Raw genomic sequence first — 19,876 nt, 5'->3', positions numbered from 1 at the left:
CGATTCAGAAGCCAGGCCATTTGAGTTTCTTAGCGGTCCCCAGGGAAACTTACCCTCAACACCCTGCAGCTGATCTCAAAGTTATCCTTCTCCCGTGGGGCATTGTGTCTCCAGTCAGCCCTGTCATTGGTGCCCAAGAACTAGGAGAAAGACAAGAAAGGCAGCTGCCACCCATGTCTCCCCAGGGGCCTGGAATGAGATGGTGACCCATCCTGGCTACTACGCTGAGCTAGTGGAGAAGTCCATGGGAAAATACAGCCTGGCTACCGAGGAGATTGAGCGCGACCTCCACCGCTCCATGCCTGAGCACCCTGCTTTCCAGAATGAGCTTGGAATCGCTGCGCTTCGGCGAGTGCTGACTGCCTATGCGTTCCGAAACCCTACCATTGGCTACTGCCAGGTAATGGGGCTTAGTGGGGGACCCCAGGGATAATACCTCCCACCATGGCCTCCCAGGGGCAAGTGCTGGTGGTCTGAGCCTGTCCATACCCTGAGGAAGAACCTAACCCAGAAAAGCTGTAGCTTAGCCAGGCATGATGGCCTGTGCCTATGATCCTCACTCTTGGGAGGATGATATAAGGGGATTGCTGTAAGTTCAAAGTTACCCTGGGCCACAAAGCAAGACCTTGTCTCAAAAAAAAAAAAAAAAAAAAAGACCTAGTAATATAATCTCAGCTCCTGAGAAATCAAGGCAGGAGGGTCAGGGACTCAAGGTCGCCCTCAGCTATGTGGGAAGCTTGAGGCCACCCTGAGCTAAATAAGACACTGGTTTTTGTTTGCTTGCTTGCCAGCTTGTTTGAAAGGGGTTGTAGAGATGGCTGGAGGTTAAGTGTGATGCTCTTCTCGAGGACCTGAGTTCCATTCCCAGTGCCCGCCTCAGGCAGCTCACAATTGCCTGTAGCCCCAGTTCCAGAAGACTGAATGTCTCTGGCCTGTGCAGGCTCTGTACTCACAGGCACCCACACATGGACACCCGTACACACTCTTTTTTAAAAGAATAAAATGATGGTGACTGCTCCCCTCAGCCCCTTGCCATACAGTAAGTTGTCCTCTCTGTGTTCCTTGTCTGAGACTGAGCAGAGCTGTCTTTTTCTGTCTGTATGGGACAGCATACATAGAACAAAAGTTAGCATTTTAGCTCCTCTAAGGTGTGTGGTTCAGCAGCATTAAGTACATATACACTGTTAGGCGGCCGTGGGCACCAAGCATTTCATTTCCCCTCATTAAAACCATCCTGTCAGACACTAACTTCTCACTCCCTCTTTTCCACTCTCCTGCCTCAGAATCTGATTGTTCTGCACACCTCGTGTGAGTGTGATCATATTGAGAAAATGAGGAAGTGCCTGCTCCGGTGTAAGGTAGAGACAGTTTGTGTAGATAAGAGGGAAAGCACAAACAAAGGCATCTGGAAAGATCCACACTGAACTGGTCCAGCAGAATAAACCTGGCCATGAAAGGAGAGAGAGTTGGGAGAGCAAGAGAGGAAGAAGAGAGACAGGGAACCAAAGAGAGAGGATCAAGAGACCAAGAGCAAATGGCTAAGGTTAAGGTTGCTCAAGGATCAGAGGCTGGGGGAAGGAAGCAAAGCCGGCCCCCTGGGAGGGAGAGGTTTAGGGTAGGGGGCGGGGTGAAAAGTGCTGGGAGGAGCCACAGACACTGAGTGAGACTTGTCCCCGGGTCCCTTTGAGACCTCACACACAGCATTTATCCTTTGCATCTGGCTTTTCACCTACTGACCCTAAGAGCCATCATCACATTGCAGCATGAATCAGAATCTTCTTCCCTCTCCCCCCCCCCTTTTCGGTTTTTTGAAACAGGGTTTCTCTGTGTAGCCCTGGCTGTCCTGGAACTCGTTCTGTAGACCAGGCTGTCCTCCAACTCAGAGATCCGCCTGCCTCGGCCTCCCCGAGTGCTGGGATTAAAGACGTGTCCCACCACCAGCAGCTTCTCTCCATCCCCAAATGGACGCTTGAGTTCCTTGTAACATTGGACTGTGGTACATGAAGCTGCTGTGAATTTCAGTGTGGAGTGCGTGTCTCTGCCTTCCGGTCATTGGTTGTGAATCCGATTGCTGGATGGGGCTCTGTGTTCACCTTCTGAGGAGCTTCCATGTTCTGCACTGCTGCACATTACAGTCAGTAGGTCACAGGGTTGTAGTTCCTCTCTCACACTTGCTGGCTTTACACACGGGTGTACTGTTTCACTGACATTTTGATTTACATTTCTGTTGGCTTTTGTCTTTGAATCTATGGACTTTTCCTAAACTGGTCAGATGGCTTTCTGTTGGCCTTTGCTTGTATCTGGATTTCAAGGACAGCGGTTTCCTAAAACTCAGTTGCTGTAAGACCCTTGTTCTGCATGACGTTACCAATATGTGGAGGCCAGGAGATCGGCCTGAAATAATTCTTAAAATAAGTTGTCCTCTTCAGAGCTTCTCCTTGTTATCAGCTAATGTTGTATGTGCACTCCTCCCCGTGACAGGGTTCTGGCCACACCCCCCACATCACCTTGACCCAGCCCTCTCAGAAGTGTTAGCTGATGTCACTGCCTGTTTTCCTAATGCCTTCTGACCCACTTTGATGGAGCTGGCTGGCTGTTTCTGTCTCATTGATTTCTTGCAAATTGGCCTGTTGGCAAATTTCCCAGGGTCGGTCAGGGACTGTTTGTTATTGCTGGGTTCTGGATCTTCCTGAAGGGCCAGACCACTTTGCTCTGTGGCCAGTAGTATGAAACAGACACACCCCACTGTCTCTACCTGGCAGGCAATGAACATCGTGACCTCGGTGCTCCTGCTCTATGGCAGTGAGGAGGAAGCCTTCTGGCTGCTGGTGGCCCTGTGTGAACGCATGCTGCCCGATTACTACAACACCAGGGTAGTGGGTGAGTGTCCCAGGGTGTCCTTGCCTGAGCCTCCACCTCTTCAGGAGCGCCACGTAGGTGTGGCTGCCCCTCTCCTGGTAGTCTTTTCCTTGAAGTTCCCACTGGCTCTTCCCTACACCTCAAAGCCATCATGCAGGTTCCCACTGTACAGACTAGAAACTAAGAAAGGATCATGCCAGAAAGAAGAGAAGCAAGCGCAGAGTCCCGGCCCTCTGCCTCCAGGCCCCAGCTCCCACCTAGACTTAATGGGGTTCCCCAGGATGGCCAGGGTGAGAGTCAGAGGACAGCACACATCCAGGGGGTTCTCCAAGTCCACCCGGAGCCCAGAGCTCCACCCAGCTTTCCCGTCAGAACTAGAGTGTCCCAGTAGGCACTCACATCCAGTAAAACCTGTGACCTTAAATGGGTATAAGCTTACTGATCTATCTCAGCATATCTGTGTTTAGCTCTTGGCTGTCCTCTGTTGTTTGGTGTCTAGGGTCCCCAGTGGTGTCCTTTAGCTTTGCATATATTCACATCAGGAGGTGGATAGAACCTCGCTTACTTCTGTTATTTCTAGGCGGGTAAAATCAGCATTTCATGAGAGTCGGCCTGCTGTATGCATAGGTTCTGTGTCTGTGGATTTAGCCAAGCACTGACCAGAAATGCACAGAAGAAACTCCATCTGTACTGAACACACCCAGATCCATCCCTTCTTCTCCTTCCCTAGACGTAACAGCCGTATAGATTTTCGTAGTATTACACTGTAGTAGTTATTATGAATCATCCAGATGCAGTCAGGAGGGTGTGCGTATATTCTGAGAAGCTACTGTGCATCCCCTGCCCTAAGCACCGGGGAATGTTGGTGTCTGAGAGAATGCTACACACAACTGCATGGATGCCAAGGGACCACTGTATATTGGAACAAGTACTTCCTTTCACACCGTGGTTTGGAAGCTATAGAAAGAATTATTACAAAGCTGCTTTTCTGTTTTCTACATGTGCACACCCCTCTGGCCCTCAACTGTAAGCAGAGCTGGCAGGGTTGAGGTTGGACAGGAACCAGGTAGTGTCCCTGTACCCCAGGCCCTGGGATTCTACGGGGGGATCTGCTCAAGCCACTGGAGATGTGCTCATATTCAGCCCCCTGTGCCTTCCTCAGGAGCCCTCGTAGACCAAGGCATCTTTGAAGAGCTCACAAGAGACATTCTGCCCCGGCTGTCAGAGAAGATGCAGGAGCTGGGCGTGATCTCCAGCATCTCTCTGTCCTGGTTCTTGACTCTCTTCCTCAGCGTCATGCCCTTTGAGAGTGCCGTGGTCATTGTTGACTGCTTTTTCTATGAGGGCATCAAGGTGATCTTGCAGGTAGCCCTGGCTGTGCTGGATGCCAACATGGAACAGCTCCTGGACTGCAGTGACGAGGGCGAGGCCATGACCGTGCTGGGCAGGTAACCGTGCTGGGTGCTACTCCTGCTTCCAGGGAGCTGGCGGCAGAGCTCCTCCCCTCCCTAGCATTCAGTCAACATCCTGTGCTATGCTCCAAGTGCCAGATTAGGTCAGGAGATGAGCCAGGGGCAGGAGACAACTGTCCTAGTGGACAAGGTGCTGCCAAGATGGTGAGAGCTGGGGGCAAACAGAAGAGGCCAGTGGGCCTGAGTATACTGGGGTGCAGGCTGCCACTCAGCTCTCTGGTCATGGGGAGTTGACCCAGAGTGGAGATCTAGTGGTCACACTCATGTCGGAGGTCAGGACACAGTGCACATCAAGGCCTCTGACCTGTGAGCCAGGGCTGGGAAGCTCGTTTCACAAAGCTGTCATGGTATCTCTGAGCTCAGCAGCACTGCCCAGTGCCCGTCTCCAGGATAAAATGGACCCACACTGGGCTTGTCAGACAGCTAAATGAGCCTGTCGTAAAGCCAGACTCACCCTGGCCTCCTTGAGCACTTGTCCCTCCCAGGTTTCCCCACCCCCACCCTAGCTACCTTAGCACATGATAGACCCTTTCTGGGGTCAGAGCCTGCTTCATCAGGTAGTCTCTGCTCCAGTCTCTCCCATACCCCACAAGACTCCTGTCAGAACTGACCCTTCGCTGGACATGGGGGGAAAACCCCTCTGGTGGTTTTCCTCTGCATAAAGGAGCTTCCCAAGTTTCCAGCCTGACTTTTGGCTCACTCCCTGCCTCGTCTTAGCACTTGCCCTGAGCTCCTTATGGCCCAACCTGGAACACTGTGCTTGCCTGTTGAGTCAGCCCTAGGATGGAGGCACCCTGCAAAATTGGTGGGGTTGTTGTCTACCTCCTCCTAGCTAATGTGGCCCTCGATCCCTGATGTAAAGACACGTGACTATGACTGGATTTCATGCATATGTCATACAGTGGGGAGATTGAGCCCCTCCTTGGGAACAGGCAACTGACCAGAGATGGGGTATGTCTACTGGGATGGGTCGGAACCAGAAAACCTCTCCTGCCTTAGTGTCAGGCTCATCCTGGGGAACCTAGGAGGATGGGCAGGCCTGCTTGACTCAGACTAGCCAACCAGAGCAAGACCCTGACCCTGGAAAAACTGTGCACTGTATGGTTCTTCCTGGCCAGACCCTGATGACTCACCAGAGAGGGAACACAATGTCCCCAAAGTAGGTAGGCTCTGGAATCCACAGGCCACTAGAAGACAGCCTGATATCCTCAGGATTAGTGCTCAGGCGTGAGTGGGCAGCAAGGTATTTTCCCTGCTACCCTGATGGGAGCTTCCAGCCCAATAGATGCCCCAACAGACACACCAGCACCTTCCTGCAGGATTCCCAGGCCTGAGTTCTGCCCCAGCACTTGGCTGCTGCTGATGGGGGCCTATACTGTTGTCTGTTGATCTTTGCAGATACCTGGACAATGTGGTCAACAGGCAGAGCATTTCCCCACCCATCCCACACCTTCACGCCTTGCTGACCAGTGGAGATGACCCCCCTACAGAAGTGGACATCTTTGACCTCCTGAAAGTGTCCTATGAGGTCAGCTTCCAGCAGGGTTAGCCTGGCCAAGCTGTTCCCCAGGGCCTTTGGTTTGGGGTGAACACAGAAAGTATGGCTGGGACTTCACCCTGTGCCTTTGGTCTCACTGATTCTCCTTTGGCTTGTAGAAGTTCAGCAGCCTGAGGGCTGACGACATTGAACAGATGCGGTTTAAACAGAGGCTGAAGGTGATCCAGTCCTTAGAAGACACAGCCAAGAGAAGCGTGGTATGGTCACTGGCGAAGGCAATGGTAACCTGTGGCAAGGGGCTACAGGCCGGCCTGAGTGAATGACTTCTCCCAGTCCCCTCTCCAGCCCCACCCCTCCCTGAGCAGGGTGCAGAGTTCAGTTTGTGCCCTATCCCTGCTCTGCCTTGGTACCTGTGTCATGGCCAGGATGCAGTGGGGGCCTGAAATCCCACAGCGTGGGTACTAGTTTGGGGAGGTAGGAAGAGGCCATGGTCACTTAGTGGGAATTGTCCCTGACACTCTGCACTCTGAGACCATGGCCATGGTTTAAGTCCTCCCAGACTGGTTTTGCTGTAAGGTTCGCCTCTGTCTCGGACAGTGTCACTGCACTTCTCTGCCCATGCTGTACAACCCTGCTCTGAAGCCTTTGTCCTCCTGCAGGGGGCGTACCATCCCTGCCACTCCATGCGCTGTGTAACCCGTTCAGGTCAGAGAGTGAGTGGGAGCTGAGTGGCAGGTGGTGGCAGAGGGTGAGCACAGAAGGGATCCTGTCCAGTGTGGACCCTCCTTCATGTGCTTGGCCACTGGTGACAGCCAGAGGACAGATCACACCCTTTGCCCCATCCACATGAGAACTCCCAGAGCAAGCATCTTGTTTGTACGGCGGCAGGAACTTGGGGCCCTCCAGTACCGCCATTTCATCTTTCCTTCTAGGTCCGAGCCATACCAGGGGACATTGGCTTCTCCATTGAAGAGCTGGAGGATCTTTACATGGTGTTTAAGGTGACAGCCAAGCACAAGGGCGGGTAGAGTTCCCATCTCGTCCGTGTGCGTCCTTGGCACAGCAGCCCCTAGCCGGGAAATCCGTTGTCCTTAGTCACAGTTACTGTAGACGATGTGTAGCAGAACAGAGTGTGGCATGCACACTCAGGTGTCGCTCCTCTGGGGCCATCCGCCATGTGTTTTGAGACAGAGTCTCTCACTGGCCAAGAGTTCACCTCATAGGCTAGGCTGGCTGACCAGTGAGCCCCAGGCCTCCTCCTGTTCCTCACACCATTGTGACTCCAAGTGCACGCTACCACGTGCAGCTTTGGTTTGGGTTTGTTTTCTTTGTTTTAGAGTCAGGGTTTCTCTGTATATTCTGGCTGTCCTGGAACTCTGTAGACTAGGCTGGCTTCAAACTCAGCCATCTGCCTACCTTTGCCTCCTGAGTGCTGGGATTAATGGCGTTATTACATTTATTATTTATTATGTATATGTACATACATGTGTGCCATGGCACATGAATAGAGGTCAGAAGTCAGCTTGTGAGAGTGGCTGCTCTCCTTTTACTGTGTGTTCCAGGGATCAAACTCAAGACATTCTGTTTGGCAGCAAGCACCTTGAGCCACACACCCAGCATTTTTGTGCTGGTTCTAGGGACCAAAGTTAGGTTCTCATGCCTGTCTAGCAAGCAGGTTAGTGACTGAGCTCCAACAGAGCACTCTTCAATAGCAAAAACAGAAACATTCAAACCAACTCACGTAGAAGACAGAAGGCGTCCACCCATTTAACTGAAAAGTTCCGCAGCTTCAGGCATGGCTGGGTCAAGGTGCTGAGCCCACCGGTAACATCTGGCTGCTTTTCCTTTAGAGTGACAGACAGGACTGTTTTGAGCAGCTCTGGGGTCACGCCTTCAATACTCCAGTGGAAACAGAATCTTCTTTTCAAGTAGTTTTAACAAAAGACACAGTCAGTCTGTCAGTCGTTAGGATTATTCAGCCTAGGTGCTTTGGCTAAGGGATAGTTTGGGCTGTCAGACCAGTGCTAGTGGGTGATTACAAACAAGGCAGCCTTGTACTCCCCGCCCTCGGGGTGAGTCAGTTGAGTTTCTGCACACAGGAAAACTCAGGTTCACTACAAAGAGTGGGAAGGACACTGGGGGAAAGGCAGGGCAGAAGTTCACACAGCCCTCTGGTTGTTTTGGGTTTTGGTTTTTGTGGTTGTTTGATTGGTTGGTTGGTTGGTGACTAAGTAGTTAAGTGTTTTATTGAGCTGGGTTTTCTTCTCTGTGTTGCCCAGGCTTACTTCAAACTGAACTTGGAGGTCAAGTGATCCTCCTGCCTCAGTTTCCTGAGTGCTGAGACTATGGGTATATATCGCCAGTTCCTGTGGTCCATTCCAGCTCCCTGGGGTTCAGTTCCCGAGGTGGCCTACACTGTCAGAACAGTGGACTCCGTGTGCCCTGTCTGGCTCTTCTGCTGTGTACTAACGTGAAGGGGTCCTGTGAGCTGAGTGTCTGCCCAGTGTGCATCAATTCTAAGGCTGCAGATGTGGACAGATCAGGAAAGGCACCCTGGTGACCCTGAGAGCCAGGGCCCCAAAGGCCATCTCACCAGACGGTATCCCCTGCAGGCCAAGCATCTTGCAAGCCAGTATTGGGGTGGTAGCCGCTCAGCCGCCATCCACCGGGACCCCAGCCTGCCCTACCTGGAGCAGTACCGGATCGATTCCAGCCAGTTTCGGGAGCTCTTTGCCAGCCTGACACCCTGGGCCTGTGGCTCTCACACGCCTGTGCTGGCAGGTCGCATGTTCCGCCTCCTGGACCAAAACAAGGACTCACTGATCAACTTCAAGGAGTTTGTGACGGGGATGAGTGAGTGTCTCACCCATCTTTCAAGCACCAGCCAGTGTGTCTGTCCCTCCTTTGGCCAGCAGAGGGCAGCCTTGAGCCCTTGCCTTAAAGCACAGCAGTTTCTTCTTCTGTCCCTTGCCCATCAGTCTGGGGCTATGGCCCCAAAGAAGGCTAAACTTTTCCATAGGGTCCAAGGGAAGCAGGAGGCCCAGGGCTCGTTTGAGCCCTTCTTAGAGACCTGGCTAGGGAGTACCCAGGCTGTCCCATGCTGTGGAGTCTCCACTAAAACCCACAGGAAGGGTATGGGGACACAGCCTGACATGTGTCCCTGGAGCCTTCTTGCCAAACATGCCCCCCCTCCCTGGCCTTAATCTACAGGTGGAATGTACCATGGAGACCTTACAGAGAAGCTCAAAGCACTGTACAAGCTGCACCTGCCCCCAGGTGAGTGCCTTCAGGCTTCAGCTTCTCTGGGCCTCTTGGCCCAGCATACCTCTGGAATGGGTGTAGTCAGGAGCGTGAGCTAGGTGGAAGGGAGGCTCTGGGACTCAGCATGAGTGAGGGTCTGGGGCTGAGGTCTGAGCAGAGGCCAAGGATGGGGAAAGGGCATGCAGGAAGATTCCAGGAGGGCTCCTGGACATAGCACTCAACCCATCAGGCAGGGCAACATGACCCAGAATCCACACAGAAGGCTGTGATGGGGGTGCCAGAGTAACTGGGCCCTAAGCTCTTTGTTCTTCAAGTAACTGTTACCCAAAGGTTCCTGTTCATCCCCAGGCAGCCTGGGACACTGCCAAGGCCACCTGTAGATCCTGTCACAAAGCCTCATGACAAGGGCCCACTTCCGGCCTCTAAGTGGTGCTGGAGCTATCCTTAGGATGGAATGTGTCCTGTGGGTGGCTGGTCAGAGCTAAGTTGGGGAGAGGGGGCTCACAGAAGCTGACCAGCACATGGTCCCAGCATCCTTTATGTGTGGCCAAAGTTCATCTGGCTCACCAAGAGTGACCATGGGGAGAGCAACTAAGAAGGAGCTTTTTCTGGGCAGAAACCAGATCCAAAAAGATGAAACCATGGCCCAGGGTACCCTGCTGCCTCTGGGGGAAGCACCCCAGGTTGCCAGTTCTCTTGTCTAGGAGCTCCCCCTGAGCAGTTCACACACGGTATCTCCTTCAGAATTGGCCTGTGTGAGTGTCAGATTGCAGGGCTTCATTCACCACTCGCGTTGCACACCCCAGCCTCTCACTGTGCACGCTGGGGCCCAGTCCTCACACGAGGCTAGCTCACAGCTGCTCAGAAAGACCTGGGCAGCATCAGAGAACTGGGGCCGCCCCCACCACCTCCACCTTAGCCTGCTTCATCCGGGTACTGGGATGCTCGGGTCCTACCACCCTTCTGTGCTTTGTCCTGTTCATCCTTCCCTGCCCAACCCGCAGCCCCTCCATACCACAGGAATGGTAAGATCACATGTGCAGACAGCCTTGGGAATCTGCAACCTCAGGTTCCCGTCAGCCAATACCAGCAAACACAGTATAAAGTAAAATGCCCCCAGTGAGATCTGCTGAGCCAGGTCATCCTGTAGGGGGAGGCTGCTGGGTGTATGGATTATATTCTTACCCAGCACATGTACCGCATTGCCAAACACAGTATCAGTGCTGGGGACGCAGCTCAACCATAGCACAAGAGCTTACATATGGGATAACCTCGGGTTCAATCCCCAGCACTGCCCCCCCCAAAAAAATCCACATTGTCAAAATCAAACTAGTAAGCCAAGCACATCTGTGATCCCAGATCAGCAGGCTGCCACAGGAGGGTCGAGAATTAGCGGCCTGCCTGTACCACGGACTGAGGCTCCGTTCGCAAAAACAAGAAGAGTGTGACCACCTATTAAAATGTCAGATGTTACAATAGAAGGTGTCCAGCCTGGTGGGACGTGAGTGGGGGAGGTGACCTTTTCTGCTTTGACGAGAAATCAGCCTCTTGACCCACCCTCATGTGTCCTCTTGGAATACAGCTCTGATCCCGGAGGAGGCGGAGTCAGCCCTGGAGGCCACTCATTATTTCACAGAGGATAGTTCTTCAGAAGGTGAGTCACTGCTGAGACACCTAGCACAGCCAGCCATGGGTCTGCAGCCCCCAGTCTGCAGGAAGCCAGCAGTCCCACCTTGGGCTCGGGGAGCATGCCTCCCTGGGGTTGCTCCCTGGGAGGGCCCTGCCACACTTCCTGGGCCAGGTTGGTGTTCTCACCCATTGTTTCTCTTGCATCTCTGTCTCCTGGACCTGGGCTTCTCCCTCTGCCCTCTACGCATCCTCTGCTGTCCCTTCCAGCATCTCCTCTGGCCTCAGATCTGGATCTTTTCCTACCCTGGGAGGCACAAGGTCAGTCCCTGGAGGGCAGGGGCGATCCCTTTGCCTCTAGGCTTTGTCTTCTTTTACTCAGAAGCCTGGAAGCTTCCATGCCCCAGAGACTCTTTGGAAACTTTATCCTGTGGGGATAAATCCTGAGCACAAGCCGCGCTTCTCGTGGGGGCAATCTCGTGATGGTTAATGATGAGGATGCATGCACATACAGCATGCTAGACATGGAGCAAGCCCAGGGCATCGCCTGTACACCCACATGCAAAAACCTCATGTTCATAGGAAAGGGATGCAGAATGTGAGACAGATACAGGATGGGGGAGCGGAGGCCAGAGGGAGAGATAGACACTCCCCTTGGAAGCAACTTCAGGCTTCACAGGGTTTTCTCATCACAGAAAATACATGTTGAGTGCCTGTTAGGACTCAGCCTTTGCCGCATGTAAAAGTCATTGAAAATAATCTGACAAAGTGAAAGGCCATCCTGGGCCCTGCCTGGGATTCAGCCATGGAGCTGGCCATGTAGAATACGAACTGACCATGAGGGCTGGGGGTGTAGCTCAGTGTTTGAGCACTTGGTTGACAGGTGAGATTCTGGGTTCCGTCATGTACTGCTGGGAATGGAACCCAGGGCATAACGGAGCATGCCCCTAACCCTAATACTCTAGCTAGAGGCCAAGGTAGCAGGAGAAACTAGAGCTCAAGATCACCCTAGCTACATGGTGAGTTTGAAAAATTAAATGGTCTTGCCGGGCAGTGGTAGCGCACGCCTTTAATCCCAGCACTCAGGAGACAGAGGCTGGCAGATCTCTGTGAGTTCAAAGCTAGCTTGGTCTACAAAGCAAGTTCCAGGACAGCTAGGACTGTTACACAGAGAAACCCTGTATCAAAAAACAAACAAATAATCCTTTAATCCCAGCACTCAGAAGGCAAAGGCAGGCAGATCTCTGAGTTCAAGGACAGCCTGGTCTACAGAATAAGTTCCAGACAGTCAGGACCACAAAGAGAGACCTTGTCTCGAAAGCCTCCCCCCCCCCCAAAAAAAAAACATTAATAGCAACAAAAAGAATGTATTTAATTAATTTTAAGAATAAGGTCTGAGGATGTAGCTCAATGGTAGAACTCTTGGCTAGGTTACAGATAGCCCCAAATTCCATTCCAAGTAATTAAAAAGAAAAAGGTAAACCATGATAAAAACAAGTCATTTCCCCAGGGGGTGATATACATTAAGGAAGTGACACTATAGGGAAGATAAGAATGGTGTGTCCCAAGTTACCACTGTCCTGTAGATAGTGTTGAAAACGTACGTGAATTTGAACATGACCTAATTTCAAGATCATAACTTCGAGTTGCTGAAGAGATGCTCAGTGGTTGAGGACACTGGCTGCTCTTCCAGAGGACCTGAGTTTGATTCTCAGCAGCCACATGGTGCACAGAACCATCTGTAACTCCAGTTCCTGTGGCACTGATGACTCTTCTGGCTCCATGAGCACAAGGCATGCGCATGTCATACTGATTTTTTTGTGTGTTTTGTTTTTTGTTTTTTCGAGACAGGGTTTCTCTGTGTGACAGGTAAGCCTGTCCTGGAACTCGCTCTGTAGACCAGGCTGGCCTTGAATTCAACAGAGATACCCTCTGCCTCTGCCTCTGAAGTGCTGGGATTAAAGGCAAACACCACCACCACCTGGCAGATAAATTTCTTAATGTTTTTAAAAAATGAATACAAATTATGCCAGGAGTAGTGGCATACCCTTTATCTTAGAGGCAGATGCAAGAAGATCTCTGTGACTTTAAGGTCAGCTTGGTCTGTGTGGCAAGTTCACTGAATTCAGGGCTCCATCTTGAAACCTCGGTAAAAAAAGGAAAGAAAATTCAAGTTAAAGAAGTCAGTGCAATTTCTGTTACACTCGGTCTGGGCAAACCAGGATGCCCTAAGCTTATCCTAGCTTCTCCTAGGAGAGAGCTTGGGGTACACAGGCTGTCCTTGGGTCCCACATAGCCTAGAGGCAAGAGGGTTCCTGGAGATACCTGTCCTTCATTGCTCCCGGCATGGTCTAGGAGGACAGTCCAGAAGTGAGATCTGCCTGACGTCAGCACTTGGGGTCCTCCAGCAGCCATGTTATCTCTGTGGAGAACATGTTCATGTTCTCACACGTACAGTACAGTGTGTGCCAGCTTCAGCAAATGTGGAACGTTATGAAATACTAGGCTAAGGGGCCAGCAGATGGCTCAGCAGGAAAGAGGACTTGCTGCCAATCAGCCCCTAGGGCCCGTGGTAGAAAGGAAGAACCAGTTCCCACAAGTTGTCCTCTGGCCTCTACGTCTGCACTGTGGCTTGTATACTCACACACAATCAATTAATATAAAGAACAAACAAAAACAGTCGGCTGAACACAGGGTCCTGTACAAAATTCCTGTTGATGTGACAGTCTTGGAAAGGAGGAATGGCTCTCTTGAGTTTGACCTTTTGGCAGCAGAGTTCATTAGTTGTCAAGCTTGTTCCACAGTGCATGTTATCCTTCACTGGAAAGCAGCATGTTGAAAGTAGCCTTTGTGTGCGGTGCTGGGAATGGAGCCCAGGGCCTGCAGCTTGCTGAGCATAGGTGCTACCACTGAGCTAAGTCTCCAGCAGTGGCGTTCTTTAACTGGAACCGAGTGAAGATATGACCAAGCTCTCTCTGTGGCAGTGTTTAAGCCTGGGACCAGCCAAGCAGGAGGACAATATGGGGCCCTGTAGGGAATGGTCTGCAGAACCACAGCTGCGACCTATAAAGACCTCGTGGTCTGTAGTCAAAAGAATGTTCTCTGTTCCTTTTCTGGCATGTAGAAGCACCAGCACAGGAGCAGCAGGAAGGAAGTGGAAATGAGGACGTCCAGGAAAGAAGAGGTACAGACCATTCTCCTGGCAATCCCTTGCTTGTCATATCCCTCCCCAGTCACTGCTGGGTGACAAAGGGCCCATGGCTCAGTACCTAGCTCGGCTCACCTACTGCTGTCTCTCTCCAGCCGTGGGGAGGACAGGTTTGAGCTCCCTCATCAACGTAGGGCCAACCTACTTCCACTAACTTGAGAGACCTGTGGGTATTTGGGGGTGTTTTAACCATTCCCTAAATGCCAGAGCATTTTGTAATAGGACCCAAGTAACCTCGGGTCACAGAGCAACGTAACCCACAGTGTCTGCTTTCTCTATTGGACAGATAGAGATTAATCTCTCTCTCTCTCTCTCTCTCTCTCTCTCTCTCTCTCTCTCTCTCTCTCTCTCTCTCTCTCTCCCCCCCCCTTTCTCCCTCTCTCTCCCCGCAGAGGAGAAGGGCACGAGCCCTCCGGACTACCGACACTACCTTCGATTATGGGCTAAGGAGAAAGAGGCCCAGAAGGAAACCATTAAGGACCTTCCCAAGATGAACCAGGTAGACTCCGTCAGGATCTACATACAGCACATGTTTCTAGAGAATTCTGTCTGCCTGGGGCTTGGACAGCTTCATGCTCCTTGTGCGGCAGCAGTCTCCTGTGGGTAACAATTTGCTTCCCTCTCTCTAGAGCCTCTTAGTCCTGACAGCCATTAGTGATGGTTCCAGATGGGTAAAAAGTGACTTTCTGGACAGGGTGGTGTTTCCATGGTAACCACCTGCTTAGGTTGAATCAGTATCCATAAACCACAGAAGCACTGAGGAAAGTTAGTTTCCAGTAGCCAGGGACTCGACACACAGCCTTGAGAAGAGCACTCTGGTGGGCCCAGTCCAGCCCGAGATGTTTTCGCAAACACCCAACCATCTATCCGCTTGGACTTTACCCTGTGCCCTTTAGGGAAGGCCCTTCATTCCAAGCACTTTTACACACAGGCATTAAGAATGAACTCATGGCCGGGTGACGGGGACACACACCTTTAATCTCAGCACTCAGGTGGCAGAGGTGGGCGGATCTCTGTGTGTTCAAGGCCAGCCTGGTCTACAAAATGAGTTCCAGGACAGCTAGAGCTGTTAACACAGAGACACCCTATCTTGGAAAAAAAAAAGAAGAAAGGGGGGAGGATGGGTGTGCTGTGAAGAAAGGCTTTGAAAAGACTGTGTGGCATTGGTGGAGCCTTCCCCTTTCTTAACCCAGATAAGGCATGGGTTTGTGCCATCAAAATCCCAGCACCAGGAAGAGTGGCCTTGTTTCTCCAGTTGGCTTTGTAAGAGCCCAGGTACCCATCTCTAACCACCTCTGTTTTCTTTCTGGCCTTCTCCCGAAGGAGCAATTCATTGAGCTGTGTAAGACACTTTACAACATGTTTAGCGAAGACCCCAGGGAGCAGGACTTGTATCATGCCATCGCCACCGTGGCCAGCCTTCTCCTCCGCATTGGTGAGGTGGGGAAGAAATTTTCGGCCCGGACAGCCAAGAAGCCCAGGGACGGTGCCCACAGCGGGGACCACAACAGTGCCACAGAGGAAGATGAGCCACCCATAGCCAAACCTCATCAGGACCCAACACGGGAATGCCATCCACCAGTGGCAGGGGACCCCCAGGCCAAAGGCAGCGGGGACACTCATCTGGGGAAAGCTCTGCACGACAGTCATGTGATAGTGGAAGGTGGCAGTGGCGAGGGGCAGGGCTCTCCTTCCCTACTTTTGTCTGATGACGAAACCAAAGACGACATGTCCATGTCCTCCTACTCCGTCGTTAGCACAGGCTCCCTGCAGTGTGAGGACCTCACAGATGACACAGTGCTGGTGGGAGGGGAAGCCTACAGCCCCACCGCCACCTCACGTATCGGGGGCACTGTGGACACGGACTGGTGCATTTCCTTCGAGCAGATCCTGGCCTCCGTCCTAACAGAGTCCGTGCTGGTGAACTTCTTTGAGAAGAGGGTGGACATCAGACTCAAGATCAAGGACCAAAAGAAGGTGGAGAGGCAGTTCAGCACCTCCAGTGACCACGAGCCCCCTGGGGTCTCAGGCTAAGCTGTGGCATGGAAGCTGGTCTCTGTCTCCTCCCTTTATGTCTGTTTCCTTCTTAAAGACACACCCGCTCTTGGAGCAGGGGCCACAGAAGCAAAGGTCAGGTCAACACAGACTTCGTTGCCTTACAAGGACCCTGGGCCAGGGCACCTTCTTCCTCCCTGTGTCCGGGAGCCTGGAGAACCTGCCTTGAGCCTGCCGTTCCCGTAGCATTAGAGGCCTTTGGATCTGCCCCTGCCTGTTTTTTGTCCCTGCAAACCCATGCTATGCACACACTACACCAGTTGTTCCATTTATGGAAAGACCTACAGCCCTGTGGCCTGGCTACCAGTTGTCACTTGGTCATGTGCTTGGGCTCCAAAAGATGGAACTTCTAGGCACCCTCTGAGCTGTGGTCTTGGGACTGAGGAACTCAGTGCCTGTTGTACTGGCAGAAGCCTTGCACTGCACTCCTAATTTATGAGGTTTCCATTCCTCCATGTCATTAACTTACAGTATCCCTCAGGTCCTCTATTCCCTCTCCCTCATTTAGTTGGCAAACTCACACTGTGCTCAATGCCTTAATAAATCCCTAAAAGAAAGAGAAAGCACGCTGTGTGCAGTGCCTTCCTGTGGCCTTGAACCACACCACCCCAACCTTACTTCTCCCCAAGTGAGGTGTGTAGCCCAGCAAGCATTGTGGGCATTCAGGGTACCCAGCTGCCATAGTAGATGGGGTAATTGCAAAACCCTCCATGGTGTATGGTAACTGTGGTCACAGGTCTTAGGCTCGGTGTCCAAAGGTGTGTGCAGCGTAATAGACTTATCCTCAGGCCTGGGCCACTCCAGGTAGTCACAGACACACATGGCGAGAGGGGAACCTGCTGGGTCCCCAGAGCAGGACTCAGCTATGAGGCACCCTGGCTGTGTTCCGGGAGCAGAAGCGGATCATAAGCATCCATTGTCCATGAGCTGCTCTCGCTTCTATAATAGATGAATCTTGGGGTTTTAAAAAGATACGGTAGTGCCAGATGTGGCAGCACATCTGTGGTCCAGCACTTGAGAATGGGGCAGGACCATTGCTTCACTTGAGGCCAGCCTGGGCTACACGTTGAGATCTGCCTCAAAGAGCCAAAATAAATAAGATGGCATTAGGTATTATTTACAATAATACCATAAAATTCAGTTAATCCCAACACCCGTGTAGAAGCTGGGCATTGTTATGCCCACCTGTGCCCCAGTACTGGTGCTCAGACAAATAGCCAGCTTCTGGTTCAGTAAGAGCCCCTGTCTCAAGGGAATCACGCAGAGTAACAAAGCAGGACAGCCTTTGCCCATACCATTACACACATGTGAAATAAAGATGTTTAAATTTGTTTAAAATACAGTTGGTGATTTCTAGTAAACTTGCACTTATCTCAACATAATTCTGAGCCATTTCTATCACCCCAGGAAGATTCCTAGGATCCACTTATAATAGATCCCTGTTCCAGCTCCCAGTCCCAAGCAGCCATTGATCTTCCAACAAAATTTATGGTTTGAAAAATATGAGTAAACCAGGCAGTGGTGGCGCACACCTTTAATCCTAGCACTGGAGAGGCAGAGACAGGCGGATCTCTGTGAATTCGAGGTCAGACTGGTCTACAAAGTGAGTTCCAGGACAGCCAGGACTGTTACACAGAGAAGTCCTGTTTCGAAAAACAAACCAAAAATATATTTATACACACACATACATTTCCTTATTTAATCTCTCTGTGTGTGAGAGTGCATGTGTGAGTATGTGAGGGGCAGGAAGACAACTTACAGGAGTTGGGTCTGTCCTTCCGCAATGTAGGTCTTGAACTCGGTCAGGTTTAACAACAAATACTTTTACCCGCTGTGGAAGTTTGAGAATGGCTCCCATAGGCTCATATGTTTGAATGCTTAGTCCCCAGGTAGTAGAACTGTTTGAATGATCAGGAAGTATAAACTGAGACTGCTGTTTCGTTTCCAGTCGCCCAGACCCGAATAATCACAGAGAAACTATATTAATTACAACACTGTTTGGCCAATGGCTTAGGCCTATTCCTAGCTAGCTCTTACATGTTAAATGAACCCATTTCTATAAACCTGTGTATTGCCACAAGGCTGTGGCTTAGTGGTAAGGTTTTGGTATCTTTATCCTTCAGCAGCTATAGGGCACCTGCCTGACTCCACCTTATTTCTCCAGGAATTCAGTTTAGTTTTCCTGCCTACCTATATTCTGCCCTGCCATAGGCCAAATAGCTTCTTTATTAACCAGTGGTAATAAAACATATTCACAGCATACAGAGGGGGATCCCACATCAAGGAAGTGTGGCCTTGTTGGGGGAGGTGTATCATTGGGAGTAGTTTCAAAAGCCCATGCCAGACCCCATCTCTTTCTCTGCCTGCCTGTGGATCAGGATGTAAAGCTCTCAGCCCCGTGCCTGCCTGCCTGCCTGCCTGCCTGTCACCATGCTTCCTGGCATGATGGTCATAGACTAACTAACCCCCTGAAACTGTAAGCAAGTCTCCAATTAAATGTTTTCTTTTATAAGCATTGCCTTGGCAACCATTGCTGCTACACGGAGAAAACTTGTCTTGAAAAACCAAGAAAAAAAAATGTCCGTTTGGTCATGGTGTCTCTTTGCAGCAATAGAACTAAGATACCTACTGAACCATCCCACTGACCCTGAATTTTTTTATTTTACTTTTTTGGGGGAGTGGGATTTGAGAAAAGGTTCCTTTGTGTAGCTTTGGAGTCTGTCCTGGAGCTCACTCTGTAGACTAGGCTGGCCTCCAAACTCACAGAGATCCACCTGCCTCTGCTTCCAGAGTGCTGGGATTAAAGGCGTTTACCACCACCACCTGGCAGCAAAAAAATCAGTTTCTAAACGGGTGTCAGTGTGACGAATGTGGTCAGAGACACATCATGTCTAGTTCCTGCTGCAGGAATGGGCAATGGGATTAAAGAGAAAGCCAGTTTCCAGTCACTGCCTCAGAGAAATGACACGGGCAGGATTTTTTTTGGGGGGGAATGCAAAAATGTTGATAATTACTTCAATACCCAGAAAGTTGAATTCACAAATTTGCCACCACAAAAAGAACATATAGATATATAGAGATACAGATATATAATATCTATAACATATAATAATACAGATATTATTATTTCTATCCATTTTCTTATAACGCTGAGGGTCTCATATGCATCCCAGGCTGGCCTCAAACTCTGTAGCAGAAGATGACCTTTAACTTGTCATCCTCCTGCCTCCACCTTGTGAGTGCTGAGCTTACGGTCACGCACCAACTTTAAGGTAAAACAAAACAAAAGATAGTTTATAATGTCTGGCATGCATAGATGTTCTGGCTGGCTGGTGGGCCTTAGGGGTTGGAACAAAAACCGTGTGACGCTTACTCCTCCGACTTCCAGAGTGGACCTTTGTCCAGGGGCTGAAGCATAGGGCTGTTCTCGTTCCCAGCTGACCTAGCCAGTGTTTGCAGAATTATCTGTTCTCCGGCAATTTCGGAGTTTGGCCCAAAGACTAACTTAACCCACCCTGGCTTAAATGTTCTGCAAACCCCAGCTACAGCTCTCTCGCCCCTTTTGTCTCACAGGGGCGGAGAAGGATGCAGGCAAAGAAGGCAGGTGACAGCTGATGGCTCAGAAAGACAGAAAACAACCGTCATTGCTCGGAATCAGAGGGCCAAGGTGAAAAGACTAGAGACGTCCAAACACAGGAACACCGGTTCCTTTTAGAGGCTTGATGGAGGCCCCAGTGACCATCGAGATTGGGGGGGCGCTAGAGCGGCCCAAGAGAGTGCAAGGGCGGGGCCAACGCGGTCTGAGAGGGGCTGCGAGACGCGCTGGAGCATGCGAGGTGGTGCTGCGGCTAGAGGGGCCGGAACCGTCATAGGGTGGGCGGGGCCTGGGCGGGAATG

General features: G+C 51.3%; 1 protein-coding gene across 2 annotated transcripts in view; it reads left to right on the top strand.

Annotated features, from left to right (window-relative positions):
- The window catches only part of Tbc1d9b (TBC1 domain family member 9B), a 37,175-nt gene extending 20,633 nt beyond the window's left edge, over window positions 1-16,542 (top strand). The window contains exons 10-22 of one of the 2 annotated variants that reach the window (XM_038325320.2): window positions 186-400; window positions 2,763-2,880; window positions 4,022-4,307; window positions 5,730-5,859; window positions 5,988-6,086; window positions 6,762-6,830; window positions 8,442-8,682; window positions 9,040-9,105; window positions 10,673-10,744; window positions 10,987-11,037; window positions 13,841-13,900; window positions 14,317-14,423; window positions 15,248-16,542. In XM_038325320.2, coding sequence (XP_038181248.1) covers window positions 186-400; window positions 2,763-2,880; window positions 4,022-4,307; window positions 5,730-5,859; window positions 5,988-6,086; window positions 6,762-6,830; window positions 8,442-8,682; window positions 9,040-9,105; window positions 10,673-10,744; window positions 10,987-11,037; window positions 13,841-13,900; window positions 14,317-14,423; window positions 15,248-15,958 — 2,225 coding nt within the window. In that variant the 3' untranslated portion in view covers window positions 15,959-16,542. The remainder of the gene's footprint in view (window positions 1-185; window positions 401-2,762; window positions 2,881-4,021; window positions 4,308-5,729; window positions 5,860-5,987; window positions 6,087-6,761; window positions 6,831-8,441; window positions 8,683-9,039; window positions 9,106-10,672; window positions 10,745-10,986; window positions 11,038-13,840; window positions 13,901-14,316; window positions 14,424-15,247) is intronic. The other variant, XM_038325321.2, reaches the window with a different exon arrangement.
- Window positions 16,543-19,876: the final 3,334 nt, after the last annotated feature.

The sequence above is a fragment of the Arvicola amphibius genome, chromosome 4, assembly GCF_903992535.2.
Source record: "Arvicola amphibius chromosome 4, mArvAmp1.2, whole genome shotgun sequence".
In the NCBI taxonomy this organism is placed as follows: Eukaryota; Metazoa; Chordata; class Mammalia; order Rodentia; family Cricetidae; genus Arvicola; species Arvicola amphibius.
The sequence above is the reverse complement of the archived record's forward strand: the minus strand, read 5'-3'. Positions and strand labels throughout refer to the sequence as shown.